Below are 24,494 nucleotides of genomic sequence, written 5' to 3'. Positions count from 1 at the left end.
GCTGCAGTCTTCAAAACTTCATGGGTTTGAAGTTCTGTTTGTAACCTGATTTTACTTTATTTTAGCAGACTTGTATTTATGGGCATTCATAAGCATGACATTCGTGTTAGCTATGAAGCAGGGCATGTTTTGTGTTTTAAAATTCCTCACACAGGACTTTTTATAGGATGGATAGGAAGAAGTTATTTGTAAGTTGGAGTAGATACTATATTTTTTAAAAAGGAATTTACTACCATTTTATTTTATTCCTTTGCCATCTTTATTGAGTCAGTGCAACTTCTCTTATTAAAGAAGAATTCTTGAAGTGTATTCTGCAGGCCAGACATCACCCAGAGACACTCATTTCTTATTTTCTGGCAGTTTGTAAAAACTCTAGAATGTAAAAGAATGTCTGAGACCAGCCCACCAGTCAGCTGCCAGTAGGTCACCATGTTCTTTTCTCTCTCTGGCCCCAGAGGTATCCTGTCAAGTGCTGCACTGTCTCTGGGTCCACTTACCATTGCTGAGTGTTTCCTCTCCACAGGCATGCAGACACTAGGTCCTTGCCTTCCTGGAATTTCTGGTCTAGTTAGGAAGTAGAAATATCCAAGTGAGCGAGTCTGTTATTACACAGTGTGATAAGTGTGCAGCTTGCTCTGGGGGTGCTCCTGAGGAGACACCTGTTTGAAATAATTCCCTGGGTAGCTCAGAGCAAGTGATAACCTGAGCCGTGGCTTGAAGGATGAGAGGAAGCCAGGTGTATGGTGGGAGCAAGGGGCCTTTGAAGGGAGAGGTGGGTGTATGTTCAGAGGCTCTGAGAGTACAGCTGCAGTGCCCCAGTGACAGCCCTGGTTTCCCTCTGTTTCATGCAGTGGGTCCTGCCTGGACCTTCTTCCCTTCCTGTTCCACACAGTGTTTATACTGATCTCTTGCCCTTAAAATCTGTCAGTGATTTCCCCATTACACTAAAGAACAAAATAAAATCCAGGCTTCACTTTCCTGTTGTATCAGTATGATCCGATCCCTGTCTGTCTTTCGTAAACATCCTCTACCACCCTCTTCCTCACCCAGAGAGTTCTAGTCGCCTGGGTTCTTCACTTTTCTCAAATCCATCAGGTTCATTCTTGATGCAGAGCTGCTGAATTCCTCTTATTTCACATAATCCTATTTATGTCCTTTTTAGCACTTATGTCACAGTCTGGAATCATCTAATTTATTTTGTACATTGTGTTTGTTTATGTTTTTAAAAAATTGCCTAACTAGCAAATACTCAGTATGGAAAAATTTTAATTTTGGTTTAGCCTATTTGAACTGTTGTGTTTAACAACAGTTATAAAACTGTTAAACACAACTTAAAATGTCTTATTATTTATTAAACTCACATTCCAGAAGTAATATTTAAATTATATTTCCAGATGACATGAACTGGAATGCATTAGAATGGGACCGAGCTGCAGAAGAGCTTACGTGGGAACGAGTAAGACTTCTATCTATTAAGTGTCCTAGTGTTTTAATTCTAATGTATGTCTTAAAGTTGGCCGTATTTAGATGGATACACTGATTTTGCACTTATATTAGATGAAAATAATTACCAGAACTTCAGTTTCTAGAGGAAATTAAGTGATACATTGTTTGTGATGAAAATATTACAAATACTATGGTAAAGATCTGTTAATGCCTTTTCTATCTTTTGGTACAAACCTTGTTTCACTTATGAAATTTATAACTTGAAATTGTGCACTTTTGAAAATGAAGTAACAATTTAAATATAAGTATTATTTTGATATTTCAGTTAACAAAACAGTATAGTGTATCATGAAATCTTGACTGGCTCCATATCTAATGTAAGAATAAAAATCCAAGATGGAATTTTTTTTAACTTTATATAATTTGGATTAAAAGGATATACAAAATATAAAACTCCTACGATAAGTTTTTCAGTCTCTGAAAATGATAGGCTCTTTTGGAAAGTAGTGGGTAAATATTATGTTTAAAGATATTGAAAGGAAAATGAGCTTTTTTCATAAATAAAATTTATTTTCATAAATAGATAAAAATCCTGTTGAATCTTGATATAATGCTTATTATTTATTTTAGATGCTAGGACTTGATGGATCACTAGTTTTTCTAGTAAGTAAAGCTAATCTTTTTTAATAATAGAATTGTAACTTTATTTGTCTTAGTGATTCAGTGATCTCAAATTTACAGTATATGGTTGCTTTTTATACTAAGGTCAAAATGCCATTTGATTTTTGATTACTTGGTGTATTGAAGAAAGTCTTTTTTGTGTATTGAAAATATTGGCAAAGCATAAACATAATGCTATTTAAAAAGGAAATTATTAAAAATATTTGAATTTTAGAAAAGAAAATGAAATACAAAGTTGATGGTAATTCAGAAAACTTGGCCTTCTTTTAAAGTCCCAGCTTGCTGTGTTTTAATGCCTGAACTGGTAAAAACAGCAGCTTTGAGATGTTCACAGAGAGAGCCCTGTTTGCTGAGCCTCACATGTGTTTACCTTAACGATAAAGAGTACCAGTCTAAGGTAAAGAGCAGTTCTTCAAAGAACTTGTTCTTTAAGGTGAAATGATGTTTTTTCCAGGTTCTGTAATATAAAGTCACACAACTTGCCCTTTGGGATTTTTAAATAGCTTTGGTTATCAAGATGATTTTGGCTGTAGGTAGCCAAACTCCAACTGACTAAAACTGTTAACATGAGAGGAAGTCCAGAGGAAGGATGGGCTTCAGGTGTGCTTGATCCAGGGGCCCAGCAATGTCATGGACCCAAATAATTTCCCTCTGCCGTTCACAGTATTGGCCCTCCTCAAACTGCCTTTGGATGGAGCCAGAATAGGAATTGAGGCTCATAGCTTGAGGATTTGAGGAACTCTATCTGATGATAATTCTCAGATTAGTAAGAAGGTTATATTAGTGAGCTCCTATTCAAGGTTAGATCACAGTCAGTATCGGTTCAGTCGCTCAGTCGTGTCAGTCTCTTTGCGACCCCATGAACTGCAGCACACCAGGACTCCCTGTCCATCACCAACTCCAGGAGCCTACTCAAACTAATGTCCATTGAGTCGGTGATGCCATCCAACCATCTCATCCTCTGTTGTCCCGTTCTCCTCCTGCCCTCAATCTTTCCCAGCATCAGGGTCTTTTCAAATGAGTCAGCTCTTTGCATCAGGTGGCCAAAGTATTGGAATTTCAGCTTCAACATCAGTCCTTCCAATGAACACCTAGGACCGATCTCCTTTAGGATGGACTGGTTGGATCGCCTTGCAGTCCAAGGGACTCTCAAGAGTCTTCTCCAACACCACAGTTCAAAAGCATCAATTCTTAGGCGCTCAGCTTTCTTCACAGTCCAACTCTCACATCCATGCATGACTACTGTAAAAACCATAGCCTTGACTAGATGGACCTTTGTTGGCAAAGTAATGTCTCTGCTTTTTAATATGCTGTCTAGGTTGATCATAACTTTCCTTCCAAGGAGTAAGCATCTTTTAATTTCATGGCTGCAGTCACCATCTGCAGTGATTTTGGAGCCCCCCAAAATAAAGTCAGCCACTGTTTCCATTGTTTCCCCATCTGTTTGCCATGAAGTGATGGGACCAGATGCCATGATCTTAGTTTTTTGAATGTTGAGCTTTAAGCCAACTTTTTCACTCTCCACTTTCACTTTCATCAAGAGGCTCTTTTAGTTCTTCTTTGCTTTCTGCCATAAGGGTGGTGTCATCTGCATATCTGAGGTTATTGATATTTGTCACGGCAGTCTTGATTCCAGCTTGCTCTTCATCCAGCCCAGTGTTTCTCATGACATACTCTGCATATAAGTTAAATAAGTAGGGTGACAATATACAGCCTTGACGTACTCCTTTTCCTATTTGGAACCAGTCTCTTGTTCCATGTCCAGTTCTAACTGTTGCTTCCTGACCTGTATACAGGTTTCTCAAGAGGCAGGTCAGGTGGTCTGGTATTCCCATCTCTTTCAGAATTTTCCACAGTTTATTGTGATCCACACAGTCAAAGGCTTTGGCATAGTCAGTAAAGCAGAAATAGATGTTTTTCTGGAACTCTCTTGCTTTTTCCATGATCCAGCGGATGTTGGCAATTTGATCTCTGGTTCCTCTGCCTTTTCTAAAACCAGCTTGAACATCCGGAAGTTCACGGTTCACATATTGCTGAAGCCTGGCTTGGAGAATTTTCAGCATTACTTTACTAGCATGTGAGATGAGTGCAATTGTGCGGTAGTTTGAGCATTCTTTGGCATTGCCTTTCTTTGGGATTGGAATGAAAACTGACCTTTTCCAGTCCTGTGGCCACTGCTGAGTTGTCCAAATTTGCTGGCATATTGAGTGCAGCACTTTCACAGCATCATCTTTTAGGATTTGAAATAGCTCAACTGTGATTCCATTACCTCTGCTAGCTTTGTTCGTAGTGATGCTTCCTAAAGCCCACTTGACTTCACATTCCAGGATGTCTGGCTCTAGGTGAGTGATCATACCATCATGATTAACTGGGTCGTGAAGGTCTCTTTTGTACAGTTCTTCTATGTGTTCTTGCTACCTCTTCTTAGTATCTTCTGCTTCTGTCAGAGCTATACCACTTCTGTCCTTTATTGAGCCCATCTTTGCATGAAATATTCCCTTGGTATCTCTGATTTTCTTGAAGAGATCTCTAGTCTTTCCCATTATATTGTTTTCCTCTATTTCTTTGCACTGATCACTGAGGAAGGCTTTCTTGTCTCTCCTTGCTGTTTCTTTGGAACTCTGCATTCAGATGCTTATATCTTTCCTTTTCTCCTTTGCTTTTTGCTTCTCTTCTTTTCACAGCTATTTGTAAGGCCTCCCCAGACAGCCATTTTGCTTTTTTGCATTTCTTTTCCATGGGGATGGTCTTGATCCCTGTCTCCTGTACAGTGTCATGAACATCTCTCCATAGTTCACCAGGCACTCTATCTATCAGATCTAGTCCCTTAAATCTATTTTTTACTTCCACTGTATAATCATAAGGGATTATGATTCTATACAGTCAGTATAGAAGCTTGCTATTGTTTAGTTGCTCAGTCGTGTTTGACTCTTTTGTGACCCAATGTGCTGTAGCCCGCAAGGCTCCTCTGTCCATGGGATTTTCCAGGCAAGAATGCTATAGTGGGTTGCCATTTCCTTTTCCAGGAAATCTTTCTGACTCACAAATCGAACCCGTGTCTCCTGCATTGGCAGGTGGAGTCTTTTTCACTGAGCCACCTTTTGTCCTTTATTGCGTTCAGTTTCTCATAGATGAGAGACCTTAAAGAAGGCATGAAAACACACTGGACACTGAAAGAAGTGCTGTGCAGTTAACATTAATATGTTCAGAAATAACGTGGTTTTCAAATTTTTCTTTATTTGGATATTTTAGTGTTGTGATGCAAGTGAAATCTGGTGTTTATGAGAATCTATACAGTTCATGGTATATTATTAATTTCTGAAGAGGAAGTGTTTATGGATTAATTTGATTTTTTTAATATGTGACATTAAGAACTTCGAGTTCTTTAGGTTTAGTTTGAGGAGCTATCTGGGGATTTCCAGGTGGTGCTAGGGGTAAAGAACCCACCTGATAATGCATGATATGTAAGAGTTGCATGTTCGAGCCCCATGTCGGGAAGATCCCCTGGAGGAGTGCATGGCAAGCCACTCCAGTTTTCTTGCCTGGAAAATCCATGGACAGAGGAGCCTGGCGGGCTACAGTTCATAGGGTCGCAAAGAGTTGGGCAGAACTGGGCAACTTAGCACACACACATGAGCTATCTAATGAAAAATGAAAAGTTACATATAATTTCTGAACGAAATCTCAAGTTTATAGTAAAAATTTCAATCTTCTTAACTAAGTAAGTGAATTAAATGTAAATCCAATAGGAGATGAATATGTTTTATTAATCTTTTTTTTCTTTAGGAACATGTCTTTTGGGTGGTGTCTTTAAACACACTGTTCATTCTCGTTTTTGGTAAGTGGTGTTTTGCTTTTATTTATGATTTTATGATAGGAGTTTAGTTTTCTCGGACCTTGTTATAGGTTTTGTTTTGTTTTAACCTTATATGAAATATAAGAATGGAATATTTGAATGGAATTTATATGGAATGTATGAAAGGAGTTTTAGATAGTCATCTGGCATAGGAAGGCCCTAGGTATACAGATATTTTCTTTCCTAAGCAGCACTGACTGCTGTTACTGCCAGCTCTACTTCTGTTGGGCATTTCTGTCTCTTTTTGTAGCAGCTGGTTTTAGACTGACTTGAGAATACACAGTGTCCCACTTTTGAAATTAATTTTGTGCTGATTATCTCTGTGTTCTTTCCTGTGGCAGAAGGTCTTGTTTTTAATCTATTAAAAAGTCCTGACCAAGACCTTACCAGAGACCTTGGCTTGGGAGCTGTCGCAGAGAGAGATATGGGTTTGAGGAAAGACAGTGAACTTAGCCCTGGTGTCACTCCCCTCAGAACCAGATTCCAGTAATGCCATGACTTCCAGACACTTCACAGCTGTGCCTGTGAGGTTTGTGTGACAGCACTGAGAGTTCCTCCAGTTGGGAGTCATGAGAGAAAGGAAGGCAGAATTCAGATATAGCTCACAGGTTTTTCTGCTTTGGGGGAAGATAGTGAAACTGAGTCAAGTAACCAAGGTTTCTCCAGCAGTTCTTCAAGGTGGAGTCTGATAGACTTGGGTCATTGGTTAGACCGTGTTTCGGGTCTCCCAGAGAGAGGCTGCAGGCTGCAGACTGACTTTAGAATCCTCTTAGTGCCTCACCATCTGCCCCTTTCTGATTACTTATTGATGACGTCTGCTACCTTGCTCCTTTGTCTCTGTATTTCCTCTAAACTGGAAGTTAGATCTAAGACCCGATTTGATTCAGGGTCAATACTTGTAGGACAAAACCTTCACTAGTCATGCGTTGCCTGTTAATACAACATGTCAGGAGGTACCTGATGTTCGGTTCTCCACCTTTGTCTTTGGTTCAGGTCGTGGTATCTTGAAGGCATTATTGTTAGGTTTCATGTTTCCCTTTAACCACCAGAGAGTAATCTGTGGGAGGTGGTATTTTAGTATCATGCAAAATATCTAGCGTTCCATCAACTTTTTACCTAATAATTTTATTAGCCATTGATATTTGCCTGGATTAATTTATTTTTATTAGGCATTGCAAAATGGTAATTTTCAAATTTTAAAACATTCATTGGCTGGTTTTTCTATAAAGAAAAGCTTGTTCTTACCAGTTGGAACCATTTAGTTAATCTGAAGCAGCAGGTCAGATGTGCAGTTCTTTTCCTTTAATTATTAGCACAAACTGCTTTCCTTGCTGATAAAAAAGTTTTGTGTTATGTTGCTTTTTTTCCTCTTGTGGTTTTTGGCATTCCCTTCTTTGAATATTATGAACTCACGCGTTTGTATATATTCTGTGTTTTCTTTAGTTTTGGGGTTCTTTTTGACGCTCATAGCTTCTTATCTTTGGCCTGTGAGACCCTTTTCACAATGGTTCTTGTGTCCTTTCACCATGAGCTTATTAGAGCTTGATAACTTTTTGTTCTCTGGTTCTAGAGAATACCACAGGCAGTACATTTTTGGTTCTGGGATCTTTCATTTCTCTAAGAAGCCTTTGTTCCTTTTAGTGGGGTTGGTACTAGGAGTGTTCATTGTTTTGATTTTGAAGTTTTCATTGAGTTTTCCCCCCCTTTTAGCATTTTGCCCTTACCACATCGGTCACTTTTCCCTTGTTGGTTTGGGATTTGAAGAACACGTGAGTATGATACTTTTACAAACTTAATTTCAGTAATTAAACCCCAAATTTGATGTCTGTTGAGTAAGTAATAATATTGTAAAGAGTTACTTCATTCCTCTGTCTTACATGAAGGAGTAGTTATCCAGCACCACCTTGTTCACGTCTTGAGCCAAAAGCGGCTCATGACATAGAAATGCTGGGAGGTATGGAAGGTGTTCTCTGAACCTCATGAGGCACAGTTTTCCTCCCGGTGGGGCAGGCGGGAGACACGCCGTGGGGAAGCTTTCTTACAGACTGACCTTTCACCTGACCACTGGCTTGTGAGCTCTGTTCTCACCGTTTTCCTGAGTTGCCCCATAGTGAATTTAGAAAGGTAACGAGATATTAATCAGTTTTTAAAAATGTTGATATGTGTCAGAATGACAAGCTGTGTTATCTTCTAAATAGTTTGCTCTAATTTTGACATTTATGGTTATTTTTCAGAGGTAGATAAATATTGGGATGCACAACTACTATTTTCGGCAGGGGGGTCCCCAGAAAGAGTTAGTTCTTTAAGGACAGCTAGCATAGTTGGAACATTCTGGTCCATTTGTGTGTGTGAATCCTGAGAGATCACATTCTGAAGTTTCCGAAATGGCAAAGAGACATGTTCTGGTATTTAAATACACCTCTCCAGATTCTCACTAGATGAATGTGAGAACTTGAAAAGTCAGGTAAATACTTTGATACGTTTTAATAGCACTTGCTGTGTGAAACTCAGGAACCAAAAGGTGAGCAGTGTTTGTCAGGATCCAGGCTCTTGCTCTTTGTAAGCTGAGAATGAAACAGATTTAGAGAGCGAAGAAGACTGGAACTGTGGCGGTAGGAGAGAACGTGGCTTGGCTGCACGTGGCCGGTGATAGCCCAGGCCGTGTGCTGCTCCTTCAGCACTCAGCCTGTAGCGGGTCCACTTCAGCGTGGACTAGAGTGCAGACTGTTACAGCTTCTTTCTTATTTTTGTAAAATTTAATTCACTGTACTCTGATTTTGTCTGCTTGAGCAAAGTGTTACTCTTTAATTTCTCCTCATCTTTTTGTAGTAAATCTCAGTCAGTGGAGGAATCCAGTTTGCTGAGTTGTCATCCAGAGGGGATTTTATGGACGTTTGCTAGTTATAGGGAATTATATAGTCAACTTGGATTGTTTAATAAACATTTTTTAACGGGTATAGGCCATGTAGTAAAATTAATATTTAATTTCTTTTCTTTTGTCTAGGTCCAAGCATCTCATTTTGAAGGCCTAATCACAACCATAGTTGGGTATATACTTTTAGCAATAACATTGATAATTTGTCATGTATCCTTTAATGAACCAGGTTGGTGTTCAGTAATGTTATTATTATTAACCCAAGAGTTGTTCTTATTAATGAAAACTATTTTTCTCCACTAGTCCTTTTCAGTAGAAGCTATGGGTATTTGTAGTGAGGATGAGAGCAGAAAAAATATGAGATAAATTAATTCTGTCTGTCAGACAGTACTGAGTGTTGCCTAGTTACCTGTTTCATTGTATCTTTATCATTTTTAAATTAAAAAGTTTTTTTTTTGGTTGGAGTATAGTTGATTTACATGTGTTGTACAGCAAAGTGATTCAGTTATACATATATATGCATTATTTTTGAAAATAATTCTTTTCCATTATGATTTGTCATAGGATATTAAATGTTTCTCTGTGCTATACAGTAGGACCTTGCTGTTTATCTGCGTCTTTTCTTAAATGTTCAGTTCTTCCTTGACGACATGCTGTAGGGGTTGGCAACTCTTGTTAAATTTCATAGGTCTCGTCGCTTGCTGGGAGTCTGCTATATTGTTGTGAAGGTAATTAATTCCTTTTTATAAATTAAGACTGGAAATGCTTTCTCCCCATTTAGGTGATATTGATGACCTTTATTTTTACTTAAGGTCTCTTTGTTAGTGGTGGTAGAAATTGGAGTTTTCCCTCTCATTTGTGGCTGGTGGCTGGATATCTGTTCCTTGGTGAGTTTATTTTTCATTATCTAATACAATCTAATAATTTAAAAGCATTTTAAAAAGTCTTTAGAATGGATTTCTTTTACTGGAAAGCCAATATTCGATGATAATTTATTTTTTTTTGAGAATGTATCATTGTAGATTCTCAATGTTGCTAATTTTTCCTGAGTACCTGATTTTTGTGAGGTTTTGTACACATTTTTGATGTTAGAGTGTTTTGACTGGAACCTTTCTAATAATTAGTGAAGAACTTTCTTAACTCTTCTCACTTTTATAAAGATGCCAAGATGTTATAAACGTAAAAAGAGTAAATCAAAGGAGTTCCCTGGTGGTCTGCTGGTTAGGACTCAGCTCTTTTATTGCTTGTGGTCCAGGTTCAGCCCCTGGTTGGGAAACTCCTCAGAGAAAGAAAAAAGGAGAAAAAAAAAAAGCAGTCTTATAAGAAGACTACCTTTATAGTAGTAAATTCAACCCTAACCATTTGTTTTAACTAAGATGCTCAGTTTTGATTAAAATCTTTAATGGCTGTCAGTGATAATCAGTTTCTTCTCAAAAAATGATTAAATATAGAAAAGCTGCCTTTTCTGAGGTAACATTTTCTCTCATACCATAGTATTAAAACCCACCATTAATTTAGATCTGTAACCAAGAAAAGAAGGTATTATGGTAACATAAATGTTTCTTTCACAATGGCAGTATTGGTAAAGTTCTTATTCACAAATTGGTCTATCAATATTGCCTCTTTTAAAATTTTCAAAATGTCATGCATGTCTTTGAAATAGCATCCAACCTTAATATTGTTTGTATTTCTGTGATACTATGAAATGCCTTTAAGGGAACAGTAATCCTAGAAACATCAGAACTTACATGTATGGTGATTCATTCACTTCCTAGAATGTGAAGATGTTAATTCAACAGAGGTAAGTGGTACAGATCTCTCTCACCTGTTCTGTCTTGATTTAGGAAATGTTTGACGCTACTCTGAAAGATCGGGAGCTGAGCTTTCAGTCGGCCCCAGGCACTACCATGTTCCTGCACTGGCTGGTGGGAATGGTGTATGTGTTCTACTTTGCCTCCTTCATTCTGTTACTGAGAGAGGTAAGCTCCACGGGAAGTGCCAACATTGTACATTCACGGAAAGGACTTCTGCTTTAACCACATGGCATGCCTTAAAGGCTATGATGATTTCCTAGCTAAGTCTTTTTCTCTTTTTCTTTATTCTGAGAGGGAATAGCTATAGACTAGTTTGGCTCAATTGCTTTAAACCGTTTTTTAGTAATTGGTCTCAAAAACTGGCAAGTTTTATTATTTCGATCAGTTTGAAATATGAGTAGAGTGAGGGGAAAAGTTAAATAAAAGCACATGTTTTACTTGGTATGTATTTTAACCGTCCTCAAATATGTGTTCTTGGACTTTTTATGTGATATGAGCCTGTTTTGGACTTCATTCAAGGACATGCTAGAAATTCCCAAAGGGTATGGTTTCACAGGATCAGATATGTACAAAACTCCTTAAGTATAGTGTTATAAAGGGCCTCCTTTATGATTCTGGCTCAGTCGCCAGATGGGAACTTTTACTAATCCTGTTTTCAGAATACGGTCCTTACTGATATGAAGACAGTAAAACAGTGTGAGTATTTGACTAGGATGCATCTCATGCTTAGTCATCTGGTGCAAAAGAAAGTGTGAGACTTGAGTAATTGTAATAAATGTACTTTCTGCTCTGAATTCTTTCCCCAAATAGTACTGTACACTTACTCTGTGCCAGCCTCTGTGCTGTATGCTGGGGTAATCGTGAGAAACAAGGGCAGTGTCTACTCAGTGTTACATTCTGGGAAGGAATACAGCCATGGAGCAAGTCCGCTTACTCCATGAGAGCAGTGTGGAGAAGCAGGGCTGAAGGAGCAGGCTGGCGACTAGTCCAATGTGAATGGAATACTAACACACAAAGGTTTAAAGCTGTTCATGATTACTCTGCTCTTTTGAGAGATTTGAGGAGCTAGGGATGAGGTGGGGTCCAAAATATTTTCCTGAAACATAAGAGTATAAGTTCAGTAAATTCTGTTTGCAAATAAAGCCTGTATTCTTGTTTTGCAACTAGTGATTAAAACTAAGTGTATTTTTCAAATTGTAATTTTATGTGACCTCTAAACTACATTGTTCATTGATAAAATATTTTATACTGAATTTTTTCATTTTATCAATGTGGTAGTTTTTTGTTGATACAGAATCCTAGTATTTTGGAGTTAGATGGAAACTTAAAGGTCATGTGTAATAACTGCTTTTTTGGAAGATGGAAAAATAGAATTTGGGCAGATGAGAGACTTTACACAGGGTAGCTCAGTGAGTTTGGGCCACCCAGAACTTACCCTCAGGCTCATCCATTGCCCCATCACCTACAACCTCTAGAGTTGATGCTTTCTCCTGAGCCAGGGAAAAAGATGTAATAGGTGGTCATTTGAAGATACTGGGAAGCGAAGGGGTTTCTTAATTAAGGTAAGTCTTCTTGGAAAGTGTAAGACTGAAATCACATCTTTTGTTTAGGATAATTATAAATTATAACCAAATTCTTCCCAGATTATACAATATAGTTATAATTTTTCTAAAAATACTAATTTTTATAAAAATACTTATTGTTCATCTTGGAGGTCTAGATTTCTTGACAAATTATACTTAGTAAATTTTTTCCATTGAATGATTAAAAGCATCAGAGAACGTCAGGCACAGGATAGTTTTAATTCTGATATAGGAACTTCTTTTCCAAGTAGAGTTACATGAATTTTCTAGGGCCAATTTTTTAAGATGCTAAAATAATTTTAAAAGCTTCTCTGTTAATGTTTTAGCTCATATGCAGAAGCAGAAGACATTGATGGATATTTATAGCATTTGAACTAAATTTTCAGGTACTTCGACCTGGTGTTTTATGGTTTCTAAGGAATTTGAATGATCCAGATTTTAATCCAGTACAAGAAATGATTCACTTGCCTATTTATAGGCATCTTCGAAGATTTATTTTGTCAGTGGTAAGTGTATTTTTTGTTTGTTTGTTTGGTTTTGAAGTAAAATGGGCTACTCTTGAGTTTTTTTGTTTTTTTGGTCAGAAGGTCTGGTAGAGTGGATTGAGTAATTTAGGTTTATCCACGCCTGTGGAAGTTGGTTATCAAATATTTATTTTGTTGGTTACGTTGATAAAATAAAATATTAGTAAACAAAAATGCCTTTTAGTTCTTTAGAAGTATAATTAATTGCCAAATTATGGGTTTCAGAATTATATTTAATTTGCATTTAAGCAATAGAGACTTGTTAATAGCTTCTAAATTAAACTCTTGGGTGGTAAGGTATCCACCTGCCGATGCAGGAGATGCCAGAGATGTGGGTTCAATCCCTGGGTCAGGAAGATCCCCTGGAGGAGGGCATGACAATTCACTCCAGTATTCTTGACTGGAAAATTCCATAGACAGAGGAGCCTGGCTGGCTGTGTAGTCCATGGGTTGCAGAGAGTCGGACACAGCTAAGTGACTGAGCACAGCACATTAAACTCTTAATAGAACCATCTCAAAATTTCTTCCCTGAGTGGAAAAAGAAATTGCCTAGTTAAATCTTAAGTTTTTCCAAGATAAAATTCTAAAAGCAATATTGTGTGCCCTTTGGAAACTTTTGTGCCATTAGTATAGGTTCTCTCTTACTGTCACTGGTGGTTTATTATGAGACAGACAGTTCTGATCCTTCATTGTGAATTTCTAGCTCTCTTTTCATATACCGTGCCGTGGTTATCCTTTGTGGCTCCTGTCTGAGCCCTTGTGTCCTAGAGAGAGAGGAGCAGCTGTCCTAGGAACGCATCTTCACGCAGAGTGACCCAGGTGTAGTGTGTTGAGTGAGAACACTCAGTGCCCTGGGCATACGTCGACCTAAATGGAGTCTGCCATCCCTCACGGATGGTGACAGTGGTGCCCGGCCTGCCCTTTCTCTTGTTGCAGATTGTCTTCGGCTCCATCGTACTTCTGATGCTGTGGCTGCCTATACGGATAATCAAGAGTCTGCTGCCTCATTTTCTTCCATACAACGTCATGCTCTATAGGTAAGTTTTTGACATTTGGAAGCTTTACTAATTAAAAGTCTGTTAGGGATTTGATACTCAGAGTACATACATTTAATAAAACATTTCATTTCTCACAGGTGTTAACAGTCATCTGATAACTAAATTTTTCCATATGAACATTAGCAGTTATATTTTCCAAAGAAAGACTTTTTTCTGCAAATACAGTGTGCCTTTGTTTAGCATCGAAATGTTAACATTCCTAATGAGCGATACCTAGTAGTGTCATCTTTATATGAAAAGCATTACATCATAGGTAAGGTCAGATCAGATCAGATCAGTCGCTCAGTCGTGTCCGACTCTTTGCGATCCCATGAATCGCAGCACGCCAGGCTTCCTGTCCATCACCAACTCCCGGATTTCACCTAGAGTAATTACAGATGAAGATAGGATCTAGGGCTTATAAATGGAAAAATATTATTTTGATTTAAGGACTAAAGTAACCTGGAAACCTAGTCTCCTACATTCCCTTCTTCAATGATTTGTATCTTCTCTTCAATCACATAAATATGCCAGGCAAATTGAATTTCTTCCTCAGATTTACTTGTAATTGTCTTTAAATCTTGTCTGTTCTAATTCTTTATGATCTCTTATATAAATCAATATGATATACCACTTAGTATTTTAGGCCTTTTTCTTTTTCTCCATTTATAATCCATCTGTAACAAATCTGCCTCTTCCTCCATAATATGCATAGTAATATCTGGGTAGTTTAGAATGACATACAAGGCTTGGCATAATCTCACACTGCCTTTTGAGCATCTTGTCCAGTATCGTCTGACTGGAATTCTACTCCACAGCCCCACGCAGCCTCCATTGAGTCTGCCCAGAAAGGCCTAGCTGTTCCTGGTCTTTCCCTCTCTGTTTGTAGTGACCTTCTGCAAGCTTTTGCTGTTTCTCCTCAGAATCCAAATTGAGGTTTTATTCTCTTGAGTTTTTTTGCTATCTAGAGTAAGTTACCTCCCTGTCCTTGTATGTTTCAACGGTTGTAGGGAGAACCAGGAAGCACAGTTGGTTTTATATATTGTTGAAATAGTCCCATTTTGGTAGTCGATTATACCTAGAAATTTAATGGAGCTTTTGTAGCAGTGTTTAGTGCATTCTTACATTCAGCAAGATTGAAGGCCCATCATATACTAGGTGCTTCTCTGTGTACAAGGGATGTAACAGTGAACAAGTCAGAATCAAGAAAAATTTGTGTCCTTCTGGACTTATTTTTCAGTGGGGGAGACAGCCAATAAAATAGGCAAAATATATGATATGTCAGAGAGTCATAAGTGCTGTGGGAAAAAATGAACAAAGAAATGACTAGTGAGGCCCTGAGGTGACAGTTGAGGAGGCCCTGAGGAGGTGACGAGGGAGTGAGCCACATGAATCTCTGAAGGCAAAGGGCCCTTTGCAGCCGGGCAGGCATGTGCTGCGTCATTGAATTTGGGTTGAGGAGCAGCCGGAGGCCAGTTTGGCTGCAGTGAAAGAAGGAGAAAAGTAGTTGGCTGTGAGTCAGAGAGGTCGTGGGAAGCTGGGTCCTACAGAGCCCTGTAAGCCACGGTAAGCACTTCGGCTTCGAGTGATTTGAGGGGCGGAGGTTTTGGGGAGGTTGAGCAGAGAGAGGAGTGATCTGACATAGGTTTCCCAGGGATCAGTCTGGGTACTGTGATGAGAAGAGCCAGGGTTGGGATGGCCAGGGCAGAAGCAGGAAGCCAGCCAGGAGGGTAGTGGCACATCCTGGTGAGAGGTGAGGGTAGCTGAGATGGAGGAAGTGGCTGTGGAGTCAGGAGAGGTGGTTTGATTTAGGGTACGATTAGGGTACAGTCTGTAGAATTCTCTGGGTGTTTGAATGAAGGGTGAAGAACTTAGGCAGCGAAGGATCTAAGTTTCTGTCCTGAGCACCTGAAGGATGGAGTTGCTATTTACTAAGAAGAGGGAGATTGTGGAGGAGGAGTGGGAATTTGGTACTGAACACGATCAATTTAAGATGTCTTGGGTGTTCTGTGAAACATTGGGTTGGCTCTTTGGGTATGTAAGTTAAGGATTAGGGCAGATGTCTGATAGTACATAGAAGTTTACAGAAACTTGCTGTCTTAAGCCACAGGAGGTTGTGTGCATCCAAAGAGCACATGCAGATGAGAATAGAGAGATCGGGGGGCCTTTCATTGTGTCCAAGTCAGGGAAATGAGGAGGAACCAACACGCCTTGGCGAGGTGTCCATGGAGAAAATGTTCTGAGGAGCACAGAGTGGCCAGTGGTGAAATACACTACTAATATTGCACATGAGTTGAGGACCAGGACCCGCTCGTCATTCTAACAACATGACGGTCATGGCAGTCCTTATCAGGAACAGTTTTGGTGATGTTTGAGGGAGATGCCTTGTTGTCTTCAACTGAGAGTGGATGTGAGGTGATAAAGGCAGTAAGGTCATGTGACTCTTCAAGGAGTATTACAATCATTCCATTAAATGTTTAATATGGTACAGGGTGGGGGTGACAATGGAAAATTGAATCCACATTGTGAATTATGGCTTTTTGTAATTGTCTTAGTGATGCTCCAGTGAGTGAACTGTCCCTTGAGCTGCTTCTGCTTCAGGTTGTCTTACCAGCGTTACTCGAACAGGGACACACGCGGCAGTGGCTGAAGGGACTGGTGCGAGCCTGGACTGTCACTGCTGGATACTTGCTGTAAGTACGGCAGGTGCCTCGTGGGCATATCATTTGTTATCGTTTAATAACCGTTCTGATAAAGCATGCCCTACTCAGGAAGAGTTAGTTTTAATAAGAGACATTTTGATGATATCCGCAAGTGTATATAGTACTTATTAAAGCTTTTCTAATCATGGCTATCCTTTTATGAAGAATGTATACATGTTTTGGGAGGCTTCCAAGGTGGGTCAGTGTTAAAAATCACCTGCCATGCACACTTACTGGATTATAGTCAAGTGTAAACATAAGTTTTATATACACTCAGAAACCTCAAGTCTTGACCCCTTTACTGCAATGTTGGCTTTGTTGTGGTGTCCCTAGCTAGACCCACAGTACCTCCAGGGGATGCCCGTGTGCATTGGGTTCCGCTTGAACATGTATCCTCCTCTAATGGCTCAGTGCCCTGCCATGCCTCCTCCCTCCCCATCTCATTTGTGGCTTGGAGGTTTTAGTTGAGCTGCATGTCATAGCAGACACGGTAGTCATCTATAGTGAAAAGCGAAATTGATACTTTTTTCCCTAAAATTCTTCACATAGAGTATCTTCTATATTGTACACTTTGAGTATCTTGTATATTGTACACTTTTTTTTTTCCAGTTACTGATTTTTCTCAGATGTTAGCTGAAGAAAACATAAAATAGATCGAATTTATGGGGTATTCTGTATGTTAATTAACTTTACATTTGGAAGAGTTTCATTTAAAGCAGGCAGCAACATTTAGAGCAGATTAAGGTAATGGTAGTGTTCTGCATAGATTCTACTTATACCTTTTCTTCCCTAAGTAATAATTATTAAGGATCACCAATAATTATAATAATAATTGTTATTAAAGACAGTGTCATGTCTGCTGTTTTATTCTGAGTGAGAATTTTCACTGATGCAATTTTTACACAGGGATCTTCATTCCTACTTGTTGGGAGACCAGGAAGAAAATGAGAACAGTGCAAACCAACAGGTTAACAATAACCAGCATGCTCGAAATAACAACGCTATTCCCGTGGTAGGGGAAGGCCTGCACGCAGCCCACCAAGCCATACTCCAGCAGGGCGGGCCTGTTGGCTTTCAGCCTTACCGCCGGCCTTTAAATTTTCCACTCAGGGTAGGTACTGTACAGACTTAACAGAAGATCTTTCAGATTTCTGTTGAGAGCTTTTGCTGCTGTTATTGGTGCTGTTAGTATAGAGTCCTCGGTATAAACACATCTCACAGTCTTCTGAGGAGAACCTACTTTTCACTCCTCTCATTCTACAACACGTTATGTATGTAAATGTCAGGTAAGTTTATCAAATTTTAGACGTGGGCCATGGAGTTGGGCTTCCATGTGCCATTGGCCTCTGCCATTTGTAAGGAACAAGAAGACCCTAGATCAAATAAGAAATTAACATTCTTGATTCATATCCATCAGGAACTGGAATCTGCTTTTTAGAGTTTTTCTCTCTCTAATCCTTGCAGTATTAATCCCAGTGCTCCAAGGAATGAGTAGTAATCTTTTGTTTATATCTGATAAAACTGAAGACTAGATTGGTTAAGGAAGTGCCTGCCAAGGTCACCGAGACCTTCCTCCAGATGCTACCAAAACTAATCCTTCAGGGGTCTCCAGGGACCTTCAGGGTGTTAAATTCAATGGTCAGGTCTTAGTCCTCACCTCACTTGCTATGTTAGTAGCATGTTACATGATTGCCCACTTCTTGTTCCACAAAACACTTTTTTGGAAGTTGTTCAAGAAGCTTCATGGAGGAGTCGATACTTTTAAATCTTTAAAGTTAGGAGATCAAGCAGATTTAAAAAAGCAGGTGGGAAAAGGCATTCCAGGCCTGTTGTCAGGACAGGAGGCATGTTAAGATGTATGGACTTGCAGGGAAGTGAACGGATGGAGTTGAGGCAGGAGGTATAGGCGAACTGCCAGAGATGGAGGAGCTGTGAGAAACAAGGCTCTTCAGTTGACAAAAGATCCTTTCCTAACCAGAAGGTACTTTGTGGTCCAGATTAGAGAGAGGACCACCACGGGGTCTGTCAGGCAGGCAGTGGAAGCTGACCAAGTCTCCATGCCTGGTCGTGCAGTGTTATTGCCGGTGCTTGCCGACTCCCTGCCGGAGTCTTGCCCTCAGAACCTGGTTGGGTCCAGGCAGGAAGCACTGTTTATCTTTCTGTCCAGGATGGCCACTTCCTTCTTGTCTCAGCGTGTTTCCTTTCTATCTACACTTTTCCATATAGGAGCCACCAGCTATAGCTACGATGATTGTTTACTTTTAAACTTAATTAAAAATAAATACCACTTGTAGACATGTGGTAAATTATCTTGAATGGTGGATATTCCTTCACAGCATATATGTATATCAGATCACATTGAACACTTTAAATATATTATTAATATAGTTTAATTTGTCATTTATATCAAGCTGAAAAAGTAAAAAATACAATTCTTGTAGACATACTCTAAGTACCTAGAATTTTAAATCCGGCATTTGTTCACACTGACCCCCTGTGAAGTGCTTGGTGGCCTCATGTACCCGTAGCTCCTGTGTCCAGCAGTGCAGGTGTAGACATCTCCATCATCAGAATGTTCTGATTGGATGGCACTGTTAGACAGTAAGCTTTCTTTTCATGAAAAGTTGTTTTTGAGAATTTGATAAAAATAAGTGACTATTTTTAGTTTTAATTAATAGTGAGGGAAAATGTAAGTTGATTGTGTTTTATCTTTGTGCTCTCTGATTTAAAATATATTTGCTTGTTATTTGCTGATGCATCTGATTATATGAAAGTGGAAGCAATTTCCTTTTAGTCAGAGTTATAGTTAATATTATCTAAAATGAAAATTTCCTTTTTATGTAAAATGGAAGGAGTCCTGGAAATACCAGTATAGACAGTTTGTTTTTACTGAGAGAATTGTGTTGATTCTTTGAATGGTGTCCTAAAATACATTGAGCACATGTGACTACTGTTTATGCACTGCTGTGTTTTGCCTTGCAGATATTTTTGTTGATTGTCTTCATGTGTATAACCTTACTGATTGCCAGCCTCATCTGCCTTACTCTACCAGGTATGAGCTTATCCTAGCTCTCTGCTAATGACATCATGAAAAGATGTTACGTTTTAACAGGGTATATTTTGCTGAGATATGATCTTTTCATCAAATATAAACTTGAAGCAGGTTTCCCTTCATTTTTATTGAATGTGGGGTACATGGGGACAGAGTTGAAAGTCAGTCACAAGGTATCAGAAGCAGCTCATTGCCCCCCAGCCTCCTTGTTAGTGCTTCATAGCAGCAAGAAAATCCTAAATCATACTGATGTGTTAGTCACTTAAATCATCACTAAGTGGAAGATACTTTTCAGGTCTTAATCAAGTATGCAAATGTATAGTGAGCTAGTGTCTTGATTATAGCACTCAATATAACTTTATAAATCAAGTATTTACCTTAAATACTTGATTTTTTTCCCATGTGGGCTAAGGCTGAGGAGGAGCAACTAGTTAATTTCAAGTGAGGTTTCTTAAAAAAATTATTTTCTGATTTGTGTAAGAGTTGTGATTTACCTTAACCTGGTAAAAATAAAGTCGTTTAAAATTTTGTTTTATTTTTAACTGTTTCTTCACTGATTTTTGACTGTTAAAACTTTGCTCCTGAGTTCACTGCTCAGATCTCAGCTGTTAAAATGAAAAAGCCTAGTTAACCATTGCTAAGTCACTTGAGTGTGTCTAACTCTTTGCAACCCTATGAACTGTAGCCTGCCAGGCTCCTCTATCCAAGGGATTTTTCCAGGCAAGAATACTGGAGTGGGTTGCCATGCCCTCCTCCAGGGGATCTTCCTGACCCAGGGATCAAACCCACGTCTCTTATGTCTTCTGTGTTGGCAGGTGGGTTCTTTACCACTAGTGCCACCTGGGAAGGTGCAGTGAAATAAACATATTTTTGAGAAAACTTAAGTTTTTGAACTTTGGACAGCTTTGTGGGTTTTATGTTCCATTTTCGTTTTTATCAGAAATATTAAAAAGTTAACAAAGGAAAGAAATCCAGTTTTATTACTTGAATTTGGCAATACAAGTACTTTAATCTTGTTAAAGATTGTTAAATAAATACTTCCCTGTTAATCCAGTCCCAGCATCCGGGGGAAGGAATGCAGCTGTGTTTAATTATAGAAATACTTGTCATAGTACACATTTAAGGTGGTAAGGATGCTGTTTTCCCATAGGTTACTTTCCTATAGCTACATTTTAACTAATGTTAAGTTACTACAAACTAGAAACTAATCTGACCTCTCAAAAACACTTTAGAAGTATGTGAAGTACAGAATTAAAAGAGGGCTTTAAATTTTTTAAAACCAGCCAACCAAAACAGAACTAAAACTTTGGAGTAAAAATCAGTTCAGTTCAGTCAATCTGTCATGTCCAACTCTTTGTGTCCCCATCCACTGCAGCATGCCAGGCTTCTCTGTCCATCACCAACTCCCAGAACTTGCTCAAACTCATGTCCACCAAGTTGGTGATGCCATCCAACCATCTCATCCTCTGTCTTTCCCTGCTCCTGCCTTCAATCTTTCCCAGCATCAGGGTCTTTTCCAGTGAGTCAGTTTTTCACATCAGGTAGCCAAAGTTTTGGACCTTCGGCATCAGTCCTTCCAGTGAATATTCAGGACTGATTTCCTCTAGGATTGACTGGTTTAATCTCCTTGCTGGAGTAGAAATACATATACATGTAGAATGCTTGACATTTTTACAGAATTATCAGTGATACTTTTAAATCTTTAACAAGCATATGTGTTTATTTCATGTGACATTTGCATGTGTTTGTCTTTAAAAATTACTTATCTTCATACCCAAGCTGTTTTGTGATATTGCAAAGAAGTCTAATATTATTAGCATTATGGCCTATAAACTTGACTGTTGAGGTGGTTTGGTTGGGATTGGAGACAATGTGGGTCAGTGATCAAGAGCATGATCTTGGTCATGTAAACGTGAGTTCACCTTCAGCCACCACCCTTGTGTGCCCTTGGTCGGGGCCTCAGTTTCTCAGTCTTCAGAATGGAGGGTCGTTACTACTTGCAGGGTTATTGGCTAGATTAATGAGAAAATGTATGGAAAAGTTCAACCCAGCCACTTGCTCCTTTTAGACATTCAAAAATAACAGATAAGTTTAAACAAAACAGATAACTACTGTGTCAAGGAGAAAGAGACACTGGAAATGGGGTCTTGGTCTTCTTTCCAGCCTTATTAAGGAGTAACCATGTGAAGAAATCTTGCCTGATAGATTTTTGTGGGTACATTGTGGAATTTATTTGTAATAGCTCTTTGAGGCCATCCCTTAGACAACTTTCACATATTTCCTAAGTTTCATTTTATTTTTTTCCTGAGAAAATTAGTGTGAGATTCTTTTTTTATTGTGCCCACTTATTAAAATAAGCTTAGTTTTCTATGTTAATGAATGAGCTAAATGAAAGTAAGTTACTCTAAATTCTTTGTAATGTTGCTGCCAAGTTGCTGCTAAGTTGCTTCAGTTGTGTCCGACTCTGTGCGACCCCATAGACGGCAGCCCACCAGGCTCCCCTGTCCGTGGGATTCTCCAGGCAAGAACACTGGAGTGGGTTGCCATTTCCTTCTCCAATGCATGAAAGTGAAACTTGAAAGTGAAGTTGCTCAGTTGTGTCCTACTCTTAGCGACCCCATGGACTGCAGCCTACTAGGCTCCTCCGTCCATGGGATTTTCCAGGCAAGAGTACTGGAGTGGGGTGCCATTGCCTTCTCCTTTGTAATGTTACTAAATATTAAAAATATTGACAACACAAATAATAGAAAGTATATTCTCCATTTGTGTCCTGTTACATGCACAATCATTTCATTTGATGATCCAGACAGCAAGAACACCCCGCTCCTCAAGTCCTTTCGGTCCCCATAGAATAAGCAGTTGGCCTCGCAGGTCACCATGCAGGTCACAGGCGAGCTTGTACCCAGTGACTTGCTGTGGTTTGGTTGTATCTTAAGTTATGACATTCTTTAGAGTTTGGGGGATTTTGTTTTTATTTTGTTTGCTTTTAATGAAGACACTGATACATCAAAACGTGTTGTCTTTTTAATAATCACTTAAAATGATTGAAGATACTAGTAGTACAACATTGACCTCAAGATTAGAGTTGTTTTTGCATGATCGTATGTCTCATTTATCAGCCTTTGTATTTTCAGTATTTGCTGGCCGTTGGTTAATGTCATTTTGGACCGGGACTGCCAAAATCCATGAGCTCTACACAGCTGCCTGTGGTCTCTATGTTTGCTGGCTCACCATCCGGGCGGTGACGGTACTAGTGGCGTGGATGCCACAGGGACGCAGAGTGATCTTCCAGAAGGTTAAGGAGTGGTCCCTCATGGTAGGCCTTTCTAGTCAAAACTAGTCCTGTCTGACAGCAGTGGTGAATGTTTTTCCAGTGGTTTCTTTAAATCTTTTCACTTTGTTTCTTCACTGTGTTGATTGTGTCAAGAGAGTTGATTTTCTGAATTAAAAGGAGTATTCCTTTAAGGCAGTAGTTTTCTGGTTTTACTCTGAAAAATACAGTCCAGATATATCTGAGGGTTAGAAGAAAGTCATGCTATTAAATGATCCAGTAATGCCCTTGATACATAAGATAGTCTGTAGAATTTAAAATCAATTTGTTTTAAGTAGAAATTTCCTTGAAAGTTATTTTTTTCTAAAATTTGATTAAATTATTTTAAATGTGACTTCAGGTTTCAGTCAGTGTTTTCTATATAAATAAGATTCTTTTAATTATAGTCTGTTGTTATTCAAGAATGTCCTGGCTAGTGTGAAAGTATAGTAGGTAATGGGAAGTATTACTCTCAGAAAAGAACTTAGTTGTCACAGGAGTGGGGGAAAATGTCACTGTAAGATTATTGTCTAAGGGTGGCAACTTATTGATTGATCATAATGTTGATTATGACTGATAAATATGTTTAGGTCACTGCTTTATGCTTTTTCATTTGTATAATTAGCGCTAGTCTTGTATCTGAATTTTTATTTTGATTTTACTAGAAGTTTAATGGCTATTTAATGATCATGTTTAAAGAAAACCACAAGAGATTAATTGTATATTAAGAATGGAGGGATTTGATTGCTATGTCATCTGTAGATAATGAGACACTTAACTGTATTTAAATAGAGAAACTAGCCAGTTCCAGTTTCCATTTGATACTCTTCCACATCATATTGCTATGTAAAGAAATAATTACTGTGTCTTAATGCACACCGTTTTAGTATCTCGCTGTTGAAACAACTGTCCTCACTGACGCTCCCTTAAGAAAAAGGGACATCAAGGCCACTTTAAAACTGATTTCTTTGTCAGGATTTCATAGTGGCTCTTACGTGTTATCTCTTCCTTCTTTTTGTGCCTATTTATATTTTGCCACTTTGTCCGAATTCTATAGCTGTGCTAATAGAGTAGCCATGTGACTAACGACTGCCATCTTGCACAACACAGATAGAGGTCATTTCTGTCATCTCAGTAAGTTCTGTGGGACCGTACTGTTCTCAGGGGAGCTAATTTGGTCAGCTTGGTTAATTACCTTAACTGGGTTTATGCAGAATGCTTCAGCTATATCAGTCCATCTCAGAGGTCACAGGTCAGCCTATGGGTGGGCCACCATTGGCTCAGGAGGGTGGGACAACCAGGGAGATGACAAACACTGGCAGTAACACTCCTAGACGGGGTGTGGAGACTTGGTCAGTTTCTTGGACAAACAGAAGCCTATTCCTGAGGCTTAGATTGAGAAAAGTAGCACAGCCACTTGGTTAATATATGTAATAAGATAAAGCTAGTGGAGGTGATGGAATTCCAGTTGAGCTGTTTCAAATCCTGAAAGATGATGCTGTGAAAGTGCTGCACTCAATATGCCAGCAAATTTGGAAAACTCAGCAGTGGCCACAGGACTGGAAAAGGTCAGTTTTCATTCCAATCCCAAAGAAAGGCAATGCCAAAGAATGC

The 24,494-nt window shown here is 39.0% G+C and overlaps 1 protein-coding gene across 2 annotated transcripts in view; it reads left to right on the top strand.

Moving 5' to 3' along the window:
* Window positions 1–24,494, top strand: part of MARCHF6 (membrane associated ring-CH-type finger 6) — an 81,375-nt gene that overhangs the window by 40,628 nt on the left and 16,253 nt on the right. The window contains exons 8-21 of one of the 2 annotated variants that reach the window (XM_055555045.1): window positions 1,395–1,456; window positions 2,077–2,109; window positions 5,914–5,965; window positions 7,694–7,752; window positions 8,988–9,068; window positions 9,518–9,586; window positions 9,671–9,745; window positions 10,703–10,837; window positions 12,642–12,761; window positions 13,716–13,816; window positions 16,372–16,509; window positions 17,425–17,629; window positions 19,501–19,570; window positions 22,705–22,886. In XM_055555045.1, coding sequence (XP_055411020.1) covers window positions 1,395–1,456; window positions 2,077–2,109; window positions 5,914–5,965; window positions 7,694–7,752; window positions 8,988–9,068; window positions 9,518–9,586; window positions 9,671–9,745; window positions 10,703–10,837; window positions 12,642–12,761; window positions 13,716–13,816; window positions 16,372–16,509; window positions 17,425–17,629; window positions 19,501–19,570; window positions 22,705–22,886 — 1,382 coding nt within the window. The remainder of the gene's footprint in view (window positions 1–1,394; window positions 1,457–2,076; window positions 2,110–5,913; window positions 5,966–7,693; window positions 7,753–8,987; window positions 9,069–9,517; window positions 9,587–9,670; window positions 9,746–10,702; window positions 10,838–12,641; window positions 12,762–13,715; window positions 13,817–16,371; window positions 16,510–17,424; window positions 17,630–19,500; window positions 19,571–22,704; window positions 22,887–24,494) is intronic. The other variant, XM_055555046.1, reaches the window with a different exon arrangement.

This window comes from Bubalus kerabau, chromosome 18 (assembly GCF_029407905.1).
Source record: "Bubalus kerabau isolate K-KA32 ecotype Philippines breed swamp buffalo chromosome 18, PCC_UOA_SB_1v2, whole genome shotgun sequence".
Taxonomy (NCBI): domain Eukaryota; kingdom Metazoa; phylum Chordata; class Mammalia; order Artiodactyla; family Bovidae; genus Bubalus; species Bubalus kerabau.
This window is presented reverse-complemented; position numbering and strand designations above follow the sequence as displayed.